Source organism: Nothobranchius furzeri, chromosome 14 (assembly GCF_043380555.1).
Source record: "Nothobranchius furzeri strain GRZ-AD chromosome 14, NfurGRZ-RIMD1, whole genome shotgun sequence".
NCBI lineage: Eukaryota > Metazoa > Chordata > Actinopteri > Cyprinodontiformes > Nothobranchiidae > Nothobranchius > Nothobranchius furzeri.
The window spans coordinates 39,173,443-39,189,304 of NC_091754.1; the positions used below are offsets into that span (position 1 = coordinate 39,173,443).

Here is a 15,862-nt window from a genome sequence, read left to right on the forward strand (position 1 = left end):
TTTTTGAATGTAACCTTTTGTCCCACTGTGCAAATCATATGAACTAAATTATATGAATGAAAGTGGCTGTGTGATAAATCTGTGTGTGTGTGTGTGTGTGTGTGTGTGCGTGCGTGCGTGCGTGCGTGCGTGTGTGTGTGTGTGTGAGAGATGGTGGATGGCTGATTATACTGAGCCAGGATCCTCTGGAGGTTTCTTCCTGTTAAAAGGGAGTTTTCCTCTCCACTGTCACTTTATGCTTGCTTAGTATGAGGATTGCTTTAAAGACTCTGACACTAGTCAGTGACTCGATGCAACCTGCTGGGTTCCTTATATAGGAAACTTTTTACTGATTGGCTTAATGAACTGACCTGTATTGGAATGTTTACTGTGTGAAGGTCCTTGAGACGACCCTGGTCGTGATTTGGCGCTTTATAAAGAAACTTGAATTGAATTAGAAATTGTAACTTTATACTTGACTCTGTCTGAATTAATATGAAGTGTGTTATGGTCCCTGAATAAGTAAAGTAACTAGAATCTTCTGATTAAACATTCAAAGATCAATCAGATTAATATTTCATATTTATATGAAATTATGACATCTTATTGGTCATGGCTCACCCATTTTTTCTTAGGCCCACCCACAAATTAGTTTCTGGCTATTCCACTGATGTGAACACTCCTCACATGTCGGCAGACATTCTGTAACAAAATAAACACAAAACGTGCACACACACTCACCCAAGAGTGAAAAATACTAACTTATCACTGTTAGCATTGATGCTAGTTAGCTTTGAGCTCCATGGGTAACACAATGCTGTCTGCTTTTCTTGTTTGGTCAAACAACAAAATAGTAGATCTTACCTCTCTGGGACAACTCTGCATCCCTCCTGAAATAGATTTGGCCCAAACATCTGAACCTTTGAAGATAGTTTCCATTGTTATGACTTTGTTTCATTTCTCCTGTTCTTCAGTCTTTGGGAAGATGGAGGCTTCTTATGTTCACAAGAAAATCCTTCTGTAGTGCTCTGTGTGCTGGCTTCAGTTCTCTCCACAACACTGTTTCAACTAACCAGAGAGGAGAGAGGATGCTCCTGGCTGGAGGCTGGAGCTGCTGCTGGTGGAGAGTGGAGGCCAATAACAAACGCAACATAACGGTGATGTTGAAGACTAGGCAACCCCGCTAGCTCAAATATGATTGGCTGTGGGGTGAGGGGGTGCTGTTTTTTAACAGAAAGGCCGTCACTACCCGACTAATGGATTTTTCTGCCACTTATTAAACTACTCGGGAATGAATGATTTGTTGATAAGAAATTGGACTGGTGGACAGAATGGACAATGGCAATGATACTGATTAAAACTTAGTGTGAGTGTGTGTGTGTGTGTGTGTGTGTGTGTGTGTGTGTCTTACAACTCAGTTCATGGGATTGCAACACAAATTTGCAGACACAAACTGTGTCACACATCCAGGGACCATCACATCTGACTGGCCTCCAAACAAGAAAAGCACGGATCTACGACCTCGCAACCAAATAAGGGAGGCATAAAAGTGCTTTCCTTACCTTTACGGAAGACGAGGCCCACGCAGAAGACCCGACTTTCTGCACTTTCACGCTGAATGAATGGTAAATTAAATGGTCAATGGTCTGTATTTGATATAACGCCTTCTAGAGTCCTGGAATCCCTCAAGGCGCTTTACAACACAAGCAGTCATTCATCTGTTCACACACTGGTGGGGATGAGCTATGATGTAGCCACAGCTGTCCTGGGGCACACTGACAGAGGCAAGGCTGCCAAGCACAGTGAACGTGGGTTAAGAGTCTTGCCTAAGGACACAACAGCCGCGACAGACTGAGCGGGGCTCGAACCTGCAACCTTCCGATTACGGGGCGAGCACTTAACTCCTGTGCCACGATCGCCCTGAAGTCCCATCTCCTTGAATCATAAATGACTTTACAGCTTTATAGGCAAATGTGTTGAACGAAAGAGTTTGAAGAATGTGTGCATCAACCAATGATGTGTTCAAATGAATATTTTTGCTGTAATGATTCATTTCAGATCTTAAACCACACCAGGTCAGTGTTGCCTGGGATTGAAGTTTTCTGTTACTTTTGGTATTTTGATTGCTTTCAGCTGAAGTGAACAGTTGTTTTATTCTATGTGAGTTTGATTATTAAAAGATCATTTTTGTCAGAAAGTTGTCTGGGATTATTTGGTTTACGTGATAATTCTAAAGGTTTGAGAGCAAAAGGAACAGATTACTTAACTTTAGGGGAACCTGTTGGTTTTCTACCAGAAATCAAAGAGCCCCGGCAGTACACCCCACCAGTTTTAGATTCTCCTGCAGTTATACTAGACTGAGTAATGGGGTGCTGCAATATTTATATGGAGTTATCACATCTTATTCATAATTTGTTCCATATGTAGCCACTCTTTAACGCTACACAATAATAATCTGTGGTGTTGCTCACCTCTTGTGCTCTTATAGAGTATTAACGTGTGCCTGCCTCATGGTGTAGAGTCCATATTTTGCTGAGTGTCCTACAATAATCCAGGTTATTAGTTAATTTACTTCTGATAGCAAAAAACAAAATATTTAATGTAAAAGTTGTTTACCAGGTGAATCAGCTCACACATCACCAAAGCCCTTTTCAGATTGGCAATCTGGAATATGTGGACAATTCAGCCCGGTTTTTAACCAGAACTGTGTTTTCAGACACACCACTTTTGTATCTGAACTTGTCCTTTCGGCTGCCTTCACACAGCAGGGAAAGGTTCCAGATGTCTGAGGGGGAGGGGGTGGGAAGGCTGTACCCAGATAGTGCGTAAACATAGTGCGGCAGGCGTACATGCGTCATTTATAGCCTGGCAAGCCAGACTAAATAAATGTATTATTTAGTCTGGCAATGCTCCATTGACGGCTCTCGGTTGTGGGGCGGGTTCTACCGTTGTGTTTCAAATGATCTCCGCGTGCTACTGAACAATGAATGTGACATACTCACCGCAACAGCTTTCGGTAAATGAGGCGGTCCACAGTTGAAGGAGAAAACACATAATGTTTTCTAAAAAAATGGCACTTAAATACATCTATCTGCTCCAGATTCTAATGAAGCCCAAGTTCTAATAGTCCAAAATTGATGTAAAAGCTGTTTCAAACGAGCTGTCGCCATCTTGTTTCACTCTGTTGCATCGTCCCACCCACCAGGCATATAGAGTGCCCTGATTGGCCCACAAAGCGGACAAAGCTCTGTGATTTGTTCACTAAGCAGATAGAGCACTATGATTGGCCCACCACTATAAACCAATCACAGCTCTTTATGTGTTTGAAACCCCTCTAGAGAGTTGTGATTGGCCAGCCAGAATGCTGTTAGGGGCTGCAAAGGTTCCAGTGGAGCATTCCTAGACCAAACTTTGCAAAGCAAGAATTTGGTCTAGTTCACTAGGCTACGTCATTTACCCAAACAAAGCCATTCAGTCAAACATGGCCGACGAAGAGATATAATTCCTCTCACTGATCGGACTTATGTTAAGCATAATTCTGCTCGTCCTCTCACATGGCAGCCATAACTGGAAGTCAGAGAACACATTTTTGACGATTTTTCACGCTCTGTGATTGGCCAGTCCACAGAGCTCCCGCCCTTCTCTTCACATAAAACCATCAGATGGCCCGCAGCTGCTGTCTCTCTCTCTCTCTCTCTCTCTCTCTCACACACACACACACACACACACACACACACACACACACACACACACACACACACACACTTTGGGGGATAAAACATCAATTTGATCAGAAAATGAAAAAGTAAAATAAAAAGCTGTCTTGTTCTAGTTCATATTTCCTGCTGCATGAGTTCAGTTGTATTCATTCATGCACTTAAATATTCAATTCAATTTTATTTATAAAGCACCAAATCATGAAAATATTCATGTTCTGAGTTTATTTAAAAACTTGTTCTGTAATAGTTCCTTTACTACTGTGATCAAAAACATTAAATCTCAATTCTGAGGCTGCTCTATAAATAGTTTTCAAATAAACAACACATAAAGCAACTTCTGATCAATCCTTATCAATGTCAGACTTAAAATAACGTACAGATTGAAGATCCACCCACTTCCAGTTAAACCACGCCCACTCCGAGTACAGATACAGATAATCTAGATGGTTGAACAGATACAGATAGTGTACTCGCTCATCCCTACAAACCAGAGCAGGGCTGCAGCTGCTACTGAGAGAGGGCGTGAAGCCTTATTCACACCAAATGAATGGATACGATCCAGTTCCACATGGATCAGAAAACATTGAGTCCAATGAGAGCCTTTACACCAACTGTGGTGCGTACCCGGATGTAGAGCTCATAAATGTTTCCACATGGAATCTATTTTTTCTGGACCCTGCATGAGGATTGTTAAAGATAAAGAATTCACCTGAGAAGTTAGACGTGGTTCAGTGTTAAGGATGTTTAGTGAAATTATTTTCATTTAATAATCAGTTGTGCGTTCTACTTTTGGGGAATCGTATATGTTTGACTACGGGGGTACTCGTGGTACGAGAAAACGACTCAGGGTGTCCACGAGTCAAAAAAGGTGGGAAAACACTGCTCTAGAGGACTGTTTGTGTGTGTGTGTGTGTGTGTGTGTGTGTGTGTGTGTGTGTGTGTGTGTGTGTGTGTGTGTGAGTGCGTGCGTGCATGCGTTCGTGTGTGTGTATGTTGAACTACACTGAACAAAAATATAAATGCAACACTTTTGTTTTTACTCCCATTTTTCATGAGCTGAACTCAAACATCTGAAAACATGTCTACATACACAAAAGACCCATGACTTTCAAATATTGTCCTGAAATCTGCCAAATTCTCTGAAACTCCTTTGAGAAATGAACATTCATTTCACGAGCAATAGCTCTGGTAGTCATTCCTGCAGTCAGCATGCCAATCGCATGCTCCCTCAAAGCCTGGGACATCTGTGGCATTGTGCTGTTTGATCAACCTGCACATTTCAGGGTGTCCTTTTATTGTGGGCAGTCTAAGGCACACCTGTAAATTATTCATGCTGTTTAATCAGCCTCTTGATGTGCCACACCTGTGAGGTGGGATGGATTATCTTGGTAAAGGAAAAGCGCTCACTAACACACATCTAGACGGATTTCAGAACACTATTTGAGAGTCATGGATGTTTTGTGTTAGTAGACAAATTTTCAGATGTCTGAGTTCAGCTCATTACAAATGGGAGCGAAAACAAAAGTGTTGTGTTTATATTTTTGTTCAGTGTATAACGTTCTGCAGCAAACACATTCAGTGTATATTTACATGAACAGCATTTCCTCCTATTTGAACAGTGCTCCTTTCTTTAGCTTAGCCTACATGTGGTGGTAAATAGCCTCAACTCTAAACTAACCACAAGACAACGTTCATTTTTTGTCAAACTTAACTCAACTATTAAATTTAGTTTTGAAAGTTCGGTAGAAAAGATACTTTGACACCATTGAACAAATAACGTGCTTCCCATTCATCACATACTCTCCGATCGTCCTCCATCTTGGATGCTGTGAGACAGAGGGCGGCGCGGCCTCAAAAACAATAGAAGTGCGAATCTGCCATCGGCTTGACACTGCAGTCTCTAGGTTTGCCCCATACTCTTCTCGATGAAGTAGAAATAAGAACATTCTAGAGCCGTACAAATGAGACAACATGGCTGCTAAAATAACTGATAATTGTATTTTAAAGGCATTTCCAATGAATATGTCTAACTTAGCCATTTCAAAATTAAATGTTTGTCGTGAAAATGTCTCATTACAATTTTGACCTAGGCGGTTTTGTTCAAGGACCAACTCTTCTTTAAAGTAAGTCTTTAAAAGTGTGCTTGTTCCATCTGTACCAACCCATCATTGTTTCAAAGTCAGTAACCCTGATGATACCCATCCTGGTAACCATGTTCGTAGCCATGCTGGTGGTAGCCATAACCCCCGTACTCGTCCTCAGGGCAGCGCATGCCCAGGGACTGCTGGATGGCCATTTCCTGTCTGCGAAGCTGCATGGAATCCACCAGGTCATAGATATTGGCCATGGACCACATGGGCGAAGGGTACCAGGACTTCACATTCCCGTCCTTCCCAACCAACAGCATGGAGAAGTACTCTGGGCTGATTTGAAAGTAGTTCCTCATGTCCTTCACCAGGGTGGCTGAGAGGCCCTCGCGCTCCACAGTAGCAGTACCTGGATGAAGCACACGTTTAGGTGAGGACTGAAGACTCTTAAGGACAGAGATCTAAGACATGTGCTCTTGTGTAGACATTCATTGTACATCTTACTGCTGGAGTCCAGAAAACAAAATACCTCATTATGCTAACTCAGCATTCTCATTAAAATTAACATATGAACTCAACACAAGTCAGGACATCATTTGAATCCTCCTTCATCAGGATGCTCACTTTTCCAAAGAGCAACTTTGATTTGGGCTGAATATGTTAAAGAATACATTTTGTGTGTTTTTTTAATAACTGTTCTGTAGACGGTACAAAACATGAACCATGACGCTCTTTGCTTGAAATCTCTCACAGTGATCTCAGCAGTTTTATTCTTGACATTTCATACCTACCAGAATGAGCAACTTCAGGGCTCTTGTTACTTTATGGAAACAAGCTGGAGCTGGCCCCACCCACCAATTAGCTAATTGGTTGGCTGCTATGTTGTGTGTAGCTCAGATATCTGGGAGAGCCTCAGAGGAGAGCTGCTGCTCCTCCAGTAATGACAGGAGGTGGGTGTTGGGCGGCGGCTTCTATGCAAATGATTGCATCAGCCTGTTTGAGGTACATAATTCCTGAAACCAAACACTAACAGCAAACATATGGATGGTTTTTATTTATGTTTGGAATGGTTATAGAGGCAATAAGAACCCACATGGTAGTACAAAAAGATGCAAAATGTGAGGGTTTCATAATATGTCCCCTTTAACAAATGTCCCCACACTTGTAGGAAGGCGCTACATAAATATAGATCATTTACCATTTTTCATAATCTGAAAATGTTTGGTCTGAAAAAGCTCATTTTAAATGCTGCTTCTAACTTTTAACCCTCTCAGGTTCAAAATAAGTTTTGCTACAAGGGACGAACAACTAAGTCCTTCAGGGGTACTTCTGAGTTAAAAATGCTCATGAAGTGCGTTTGTGGAGTAACCAGGTAGGTAGGTTTTAACGTAGAAAATCTGCAACGCCTGCCTCCAGAGGGTTAACGCTCTGACAGATCAACAGATCAAGATCAAGAGATCTTTTTATTACAAATGTTTGCAACAGAGCACTTGACTCTCAATGACAGGGTTGCTTACTACAGGTTTCAAATGTAGAATAGGAGGAGGCTTAACTTTTGGTTTTCATGCTTCTCTGGTGGAACCAGGGCCCATTCCCAATACTCACACTGCACCCTATGATCTTCTGTTAATTGCACTTAGAGGAAGTGCGCAGTAGGGTTGGAGTCCGTAGTACACCAGTGTCCCGAATTGGAACATATATGTTGCTGTAGGTTTTTTTTCTGCTCATGCATTCAGTACCAACAACTTTATTTATGCTGATAGATCATATTACCCCGACAGTATCTTCACATGGCTATTAACACCGCCCCATCTTTGCCACACCGCCCCATCTTTGCCACAAGATGACACTCTAACCATGCTAAGTTGGAACGTTGAGGTTTGAGAACCAACTTGAAGAGAGGCAGAGTTTTTTCTCACATGAAGTCTTTATCTGGAGACATTATGTTCTTACAGGGAGTGCAGAATTATTAGGCAAATGAGTATTTTGTCCACATCATCCTCTTCATGCATGTTGTCTTACTCCAAGCTGTATAGGCTCGAAAGCCTACTACCAATTAAGCATATTAGGTGATGTGCATCTCTGTAATGAGAAGGGGTGTGGTCTAATCAGGTGCAGGTGCTTATTAGGCAACTTCCTTTCCTTTGGCAAAATGGGTCAAAAGAAGGACTTGACAGGTTCAGAAAAGTCAAAAATAGTGAGATATCTTGCAGAGGGATGCAGCAGTCTTAAAATTGCAAAGCTTCTGAAGCGTGATCATCGAACAATCAAGCGTTTCATTCAAAATAGTCAACAGGGTCGCAAGAAGCCAAACCAAGGCGCAAAATAACTGCCCATGAACTGAGAAAAGTCAAGCGTGCAGCTGCCAAGATGCCACTTGCCACAAGTTTGGCCATATTTCAGAGCTGCAACATCACTGGAGTGCCCAAAAGCACAAGGTGTGCAATACTCAGAGACATGGCCAAGGTAAGAAAGGCTGAAAGACGACCACCACTGAACAAGACACACAAGCTGAAACGTCAAGACTGGGCCAAGAAATATCTCAAGACTGATTTTTCTAAGGTTTTATGGACTGATGAAATGAGAGTGAGTCTTGATGGGCCAGATGGATGGGCCCGTGGCTGGATTGGTAAAGGGCAGAGAGCTCCAGTCCGACTCAGACGCCAGCAAGGTGGAGGTGGAGTACTGGTTTGGGCTGGTATCATCAAAGATGAGCTTGTGGGGCCTTTTCGGGATGAGGATGGAGTCGAGCTCAACTCCCAGTCCTACAGCCAGTTTCTGGAAGACACCATCAAGCAGTGGTACAGGAAGAAGTCTGCATCCTTCAAGAAAAACATGATTTTCATGCAGGACAATGCTCCTTCACACGCGTCCAAATACTCCACAGCGTGGCTGGCAAGAAAGGGTATAAAAGAAGAAAAACTAATGACATGGCCTCCTTGTTCACCTGATCTGAACCCCATTGAGAACCTGTGGACCATCATCAAATGTGAGATTTACAAGGAGGGAAAACAGTACACCTCTCTGAACAGTGACTGGGAGGCTGTGGTTGCTGCTGAATGCAATGTTGATGGTGAACAGATCAAAACACTGACAGAATCCATGGATGGCAGGCTTTTGAGTGTCCTTGCAAAGAAAGGTTGCTATATTGGTCGCTGATTTGTTTTTGTATTGTTTTTGAATGTCAGAAATGTATATTTGGGAATGTGGAGATGTTATATTGGTTTCACTGGTAAACATAAATAATTAAAATGGGTATATATTTGTTTTTTGTTAAGTTGCCTAATAATTATGCACAGTAATAGTCACATGCACACACAGATATCCCCCTAAAATAGCTAAAACTAAAAACAAACTAAAAACTACTTCCAAAAACATTCAGCTTTGATATTTATGAGTTTTTGGGTTCATTGAGAACATGGTTGCTGTTCAATAATAAAATTATTCCTCAAAAATACAACTTGCCTAATAATTCTGCACTCCCTGTACAGGAAACACTTATTAAACACACAGATCAACAGAAGCTAAAATGCAGCTGGGTGTCTCAAATCTATCTGTCAACTTTTTCTTCTTAGGCAAGAGGGGTAGCTATATTAATTCATCAAAATATTCCATTCCAGCACATCTCTGCAACCTCTGACCCAAACGGCTGCTATATTATTGTAACAGGTCATATTTTGTCGTGGCATGTGACCCTTCTTAATATATATGCGCCCAATTTTGATGACCCCGGATTTTTTAGAAAAGTTTTTAATCTTATTCCGGATCCCTTCACCACTCATTTAATTGTAGGAGGGGACTTTAATACTGTTTTGGACTGTTTCACTGATAGCCTTTCCTCAAATCCAACTGTTCCTTCCAAATCTACCACCACCATAAATAACCTTAGTAATTCTGTGAACCTTGTTGATATCTGGAGGCTCCAACACTCCACCGGCAGAGATTACTCCTTTTTTCCCATGTACATAAATCATACACAAGAATTGATTACTTTCTAACAGATGCTAAATTGACTTCCGAGATAGCCAACACCAAATACCATAATATTTTACTTTCCGACCACTGCCCCGTTGAACTAAAAATAAACTTAGACAGGACAAAACCCACATTCAACTGGCGGTTCAACCCGCTACTGCTTAATGATGAGCACTTCTTCCAGCAAATGGACAATCTTATCACGGACTGTGTATCTCATAATGACACATCTGATGTCACAGACTCCACCCTTTGGGAAGCTTTTAAAGCTGTGGTGCAGGGCCACATCATAGCCTATGAAGCTACGCTGAAAAAGGAAGGACAGAAGCAAATGTCAGAAATTAAAACCCAACTATCAGTTCTTGAGAGTGATTTTCAACAATCTCCTTCATCCTCTAAACTAAATGAGGTCTTAAAAATTAAGTTTAGATATAATACCATTCTGTCTAAACAAGTGAGTATTATGCTATTAAAAACCAGACAACAATACTTTGAATTCCCTGAAACCCTATATTCGGCTAGTATTTCTTTGATACTGAAGAAAGATAAAGAGGAACTAGACCCTGCCTCATATCACCCTATTGCTCTCCTCAACTCGGATCTTAAGGTGTTTACTAAAATTCTTGTGAATAGATTAAATAAATAAATGTATTTCAACCATAATCCATCATGACCAAACTGGATTTATCCCAGGAAGATTTTTTTTATTTAATGTTAGGCAGCTGATGAATATAATGTACGCAAGATATGATAAAAACTCCAAAACCTTTATCCTAGCCCTTGATGCAAAAAAAGTCTTCGACCAAGTCGAGTGGAAATACCTTTTAGCAGTGATTAAAGAGTTTGGCCTGGGCGATAACTTTGCCTCCTGGGTCAAAATGTTATATACCCTCCCGAGTGCCTCTGTAGTAACCAACTTTGACAAATCATCTACTTTTCCGTTGCAACGCTCCTGCCATCAGGGATGTCCATTAAGCCCACTCCTATTTGCTTTAGCAATTGAACCCCTCGCCACAAGTATAAGGAACCACCCCTCTATTGCTCCGCTAATCTTAGGCAGAGTAGACCACCGTATCTCACTATACGTGGATGACATAGTACTGTTTCTCTCACACCCTGAAGAATCTATTCCTCTGCTGCTCAAGCTTATTAATACGTTTGGTGAACTATCTGGCTACACTATAAATTGGGATAAAAGTGAATTGCTACCCTCAAAAAATAACTTGAGCCCACGCTTTCTCAATAGTTTACCTTTTCATATTTTAACAGATTAAATCAAATACCTAGGTCTGGATATCCCCAAAGACCCAAAATCAATTTATAAACTGAACTACCTAATTTTACTAGAAAAACTTAAAACTAATATTGAATCCTGGAGACTGCTACCCTTATCTATGATTGGACGTGTTAACGCAATTAAGATGATGGCCCTCCCAAGGTTCCTCTACCTTTAACAAAGTTTGCCGATATTTCTACCAACATCGTTTTTTAAGCTTCTAAACTCTATAATCTTCACCTTTATTTGGGGTTACAAGACATATCGCATCTCCAAGAAGCATATCTTCAAACTTAAGTCTGCAGGAGGCCTAAATCTGCCTAATTTCCAACATTACTATTGGGCTGCGAACTGTAGAGCCCTAATGTACTGGCAAAATGCATACCGTGGTAATGGCTTGCGATCGAACAGGATCTTCCAGTCGGCTCACTACCTGCTCTTTTCAACAAACAAACCTTCAACAGCTGTCACTGGTTCCGGTTTTGTAGCGAACAGCTCTTTGACAATTTGGCGACGAATAAATAAAAACATATGGTCTTCCCGATTTTTCAGTCCCCCCCCCCCAGTGATAACATGTTTGTAGTTTGGAAGAATAAAGGCCTCGTCACTCTAGCGGGCTTTACATTGAAAAAGCATTTGCGACCTTTGACCAGCTAACAGGAAAATTTACACTCCCATCCTCACATTTCTTCCGCTTCCTCCAGATTAGAGACTACACACACAAACACATAACAAACTGGGAAACATTCCCTGTTCCTGCAGATCTGCATGTGCTTATGAATCAGTCTCCTGACTCAAGGAAACTTATTACTCGTTTTGTTAACATTTTTACTGCTTATGAACCTGTCCCTACGCACCACCTTAAGGGGGCCTGGGAATAGGACCTGGGTATCGCAGTTAGTGCTGAGGATTGGGATGTCTGTCTCCCTGCTACTCACAGCTGCTCAATAAACCCCAGACATCAACTTATCCAATTCAAAGTAACTCATAGACTCCACTATTCCTGCACTAAACTACACTCATTTTATCCCTCTGTTTCACCAACCTGCCCGAAATGTAAAACAACGGAAGGCACTCTTGGTCACCTTTTCTGGTCCTGCCCCAAGCTGAGCAGATTCTGGTCAGGTATCTTTAATTACCTCTCCACAATCCATGGCTGTACTATTACTCCAGATCCTAACAACCCCAATCACCCTCTGTAATGTGGGTATACATTGCTGCCATCAGCAATACAGAAACAGGGCGATACGATGCAACATGAAGAGGTTTAAACTGAAAGTAGCGTTTTTAACCCCGTTGACTTGCATTCATTTTCTCGTTCTTCTGGGAACCCATGGTGCAGATGTGGTGGGCATGGTTAAAGTCCCACTGGGGATAAAGTTTTCTACTTAATCCAAGTGCTCTGTGCTGCCGCAGCAGCCTCTGGTCAAAGCTGAAGCAGCTTGACAAAATTCATGTATAGTCGTGGTTGGCCTAAAACTGATAATATGACATCAAGCATATATTACCGTGCTTTACTTTGAGTATTCATCAAGCATAACACATCCCAGCCCAATGATTTTTAACCAGGACACAGCAAATGCTTTCATCATATAGGTAATGAAATATACATTTTTCCGCATACCCCTGTAATGTGCTCAAGGACCACTAAGGGTACATGCACCCCTGGTTCGGAGTCACTGCCCTAGATGAATGAATGATCTTTGGTCCACACTGATTCTGTGGGATGTTCTTACCATTGATTGGATACAGCTCCAGGACTCCGCCTATATCTGGTAGCTCCGTACCGACCAGCTTCAGAATGGCGATGTGCCTCAGACCTACAACACAAATAGTGGATCATATTCTTCAACACTTAGATGTTTTCATCAGCCCTGCTTCTGACCTCAGCCAGTTCCTCTGAGGTTCTGAACTACCCTCTGACGGTTTCTGGATACTGAGGACAGCACATTGGTGGTGGTCCAGGTAGAACTTACCTCAGAAATCCAACATCAGACTGTAGACTAGGATCACTGCTCTAGGCCCGTTAGGTCAGCCCTTACTTTGTGCTGGTTCCAACCCAGCAGGATCTGGACTACTGATGGTGTAACAGGGTATTTGCAGGGATCTTAAAATTCAATTTAAACCTTATCAAGACATTTAAGACCTTCTAAAATAAAATGAAGGTTTTATGGAAATAACCTAATCAATTATTAAACAAATATATTATTTTCAAATACTGCATTGTTTCATTTTCTACTTTATCATTTAGTAAGATCTGGGACAGCAAGGCTGAAGTAATGGCACGTTAAGTCATGTGGTATGGAAACGTATCTTTTGTTTTGTTTGTTTACATGCGTCTATTTTTCACACCTGCAAACTCAAGAGAAAAAGGTGACAACTGAAATCTCCCCCCACTTTCCCCCCGAACAAGGTCCTACAGACTTGCATCTATTCAAAGGGTTATGTATGACCTCTGACATTTACATACTTTTATTGCTTCAATAATCTGTTGGAATTATGTAGGTGATCAGATCCCAACTCACTAAATGTGGGACAGAGAGAAACTCCACTGCAACGATAAAGTTCTGCCTTTTAGCTCCAACACCACTGTTACATACATAATAATAGTATTATATAATTCATGTACTATATATTCTATTTGAAATCAACATGAACAGGAAAACACCACAGTTCCCAGTTACCACAGCTTAGCTCAGGCTCTTTGGACCTTCTACAGCAGTGGTCCTCAATAGGGTTGTCACGGTGTGAAAATTTAACCTCACGGTTATTGTGACCAAAATTATCACGGTTTTCGGTATTATCGCGGTACTTTTTTTAAACGTGCTACATTTTCACACAATTAAATAAACCCTGTATGTCAGGAAATATTGTCCTCAGTTTGTGTCTAAATTTTGCCTAAAATGAGTTATTTTGTAATTATGTTGTTTATTTGTTTACATTTTTTCCCTTTAGTCTTTATAATACCAATATTTGCCCATAACTTCTTATTTTTTGTCTATTTGATGTCATCATTTAAAAATATTAGATCAGATGATACTCAGTACTCAAGTAGCCTTCTAATCAGATACTTTTTACCCTTACTTGAGTAATAAACCCTGTATCAGGAAAATATTGTCCTCGGTTTGTGTCCTTCCAGTGAGATTTGCAGATTTGGGAAAATGTCATAAATTTATAATTATTCTCGGAGAGAGACCAACTCTTATCTGCCCCCGGGAGCCCCATAATGCATAGCGTCATTTCAATATGGGGATGTCCGCGACACTGTTTATATGCAGGTAGCGGGTGCTGCGGCTGCTTTATATAGCAACTCGTTGCATTCTCCCTCAACCCAAATCCTCGGATCACGCATTTTAGCTAAAATGCTAATGTTAGCTTGCCTTGCGTTGACTGTAGAGTTGTGGGTGATGGTCATGCAGATGTGTCATGAGATTTGAAGCGTTGCTGCCTTTCACAGACACTTTTTCTGCCTTCTTCAAATATCCAAAAAATGCCCATACTTCCCATAACCCTAACCCTAACCCAAACAATCAAGTATCAACGTCAATAAAAAGTACTAATACTTACTACTTATCTATTTTCCTGCAAATATGACAACGGAGTAGCATTCCCTTTTTGTGTTGTGCGCATGCGCGCACATGCTCAGGAACAACGGGTAGGACGGTTTACGGGGTAGGAGAAATTCCCAGAACACCTTCTCCTCCATTGGCCATTATTTCTGTCACGAACAGAACTCAAAAGACCCGTAATGACGCCAAACACAGTAAAAGTATAAAACAAAAATCTTTTATTTTTTGTGGAGTTACCAGAGGAGGGCGAGGCAGGAGACAGAGTCGTAGGGCAGGCGTGAGTCAAAACCAGATCGGCACAAGCAGGTACAGGGAGCAGGCAGGAGACGTGGTAGAAGACAGGCGAGGGTCGTGATGGCAGGCAGAGTTCAAGGCAGGGGTCAGGAGAAAAAACGAGGTCCGGAGGCAGAGATCAGGCAGGGTGGATGGCTGGAGAATTTACTGGCAAATGTTTCCAATAATCTGGCAGAGACTGGATAGCAGGATGGTTCTTTTATAGCAGGGGAAGCAGGTGTGTGAGATGAGCTGACGAGTCAGGAGCAGGTGAAGTGGATGAAGCTGATGACAGGAACAGGTGAGAAGAATGGAGTTGATTGTGGTTGCCAGGGAAACAGGGCTTGTCAGGAGCTTGGTGAAGTGACCAGGTGAGCTGAATCAAGGTTGAATGAGGAGGCAGAGGAGGGTGAAGGATGGGAGTCATGGCAATTTCGGCTTTAGCTTCAAGAAAGTTGTGGTTGTAAACAACAAAGCGCACATGTGCTGCCGGCAACTTAAGCAGATGATACGGTGGCTGGTAAGGGTCATCGCGCCCACACCGCAGCCACGGTAACCCACCGTCTTGATTTTTAAAAAACTATGTTATCATTGTCAACTTTTTTACCGGGGGTTTACCGCTACACCGGTTACCGTGACAACCCTAGTCCTCAATAGGAGGCCGTGGGCCCCCGAACCCCGCACACACACAGTTTTTCTTTACACTGTAGAGGAAGTGCAGAGGTTCCAGAGTACGGTTCTGGTGCAGGAAGGAAATCACAGGGTATTAGGAGATCTCTATGAAGGTTGTGAACAGGTCCACCATTGCCTTCCAGTTCCACTCTGTAGACTGGAAGGCCCTTGACACACTGAACCACAACAAAGACGCCTGGTTCCCATCCATCACTCAGCTTGTGTTTACCTCTGAGTCTCACATTCCGCACTAGGACTCTGCTTCCAACTTCCAGTTTGGACGGTATAACACGACTGTCAAATTGAGCTTTG

At 41.9% G+C, this 15,862-nt stretch overlaps 1 protein-coding gene across 1 annotated transcript in view; it reads right to left on the reverse strand.

Moving 5' to 3' along the window:
* Positions 1-5,677: 5,677 nt before the first annotated feature.
* Positions 5,678-15,862, reverse strand: part of ccdc80 (coiled-coil domain containing 80) — a 48,966-nt gene continuing 38,781 nt past the window's right edge. The window contains exons 9-10 of the mRNA XM_015965687.3: positions 12,773-12,856; positions 5,678-6,194 (exon numbers count right to left, since the gene is read on the reverse strand). Coding sequence (XP_015821173.1) covers positions 5,878-6,194; positions 12,773-12,856 — 401 coding nt within the window. The 3' untranslated portion in view covers positions 5,678-5,877. The remainder of the gene's footprint in view (positions 6,195-12,772; positions 12,857-15,862) is intronic.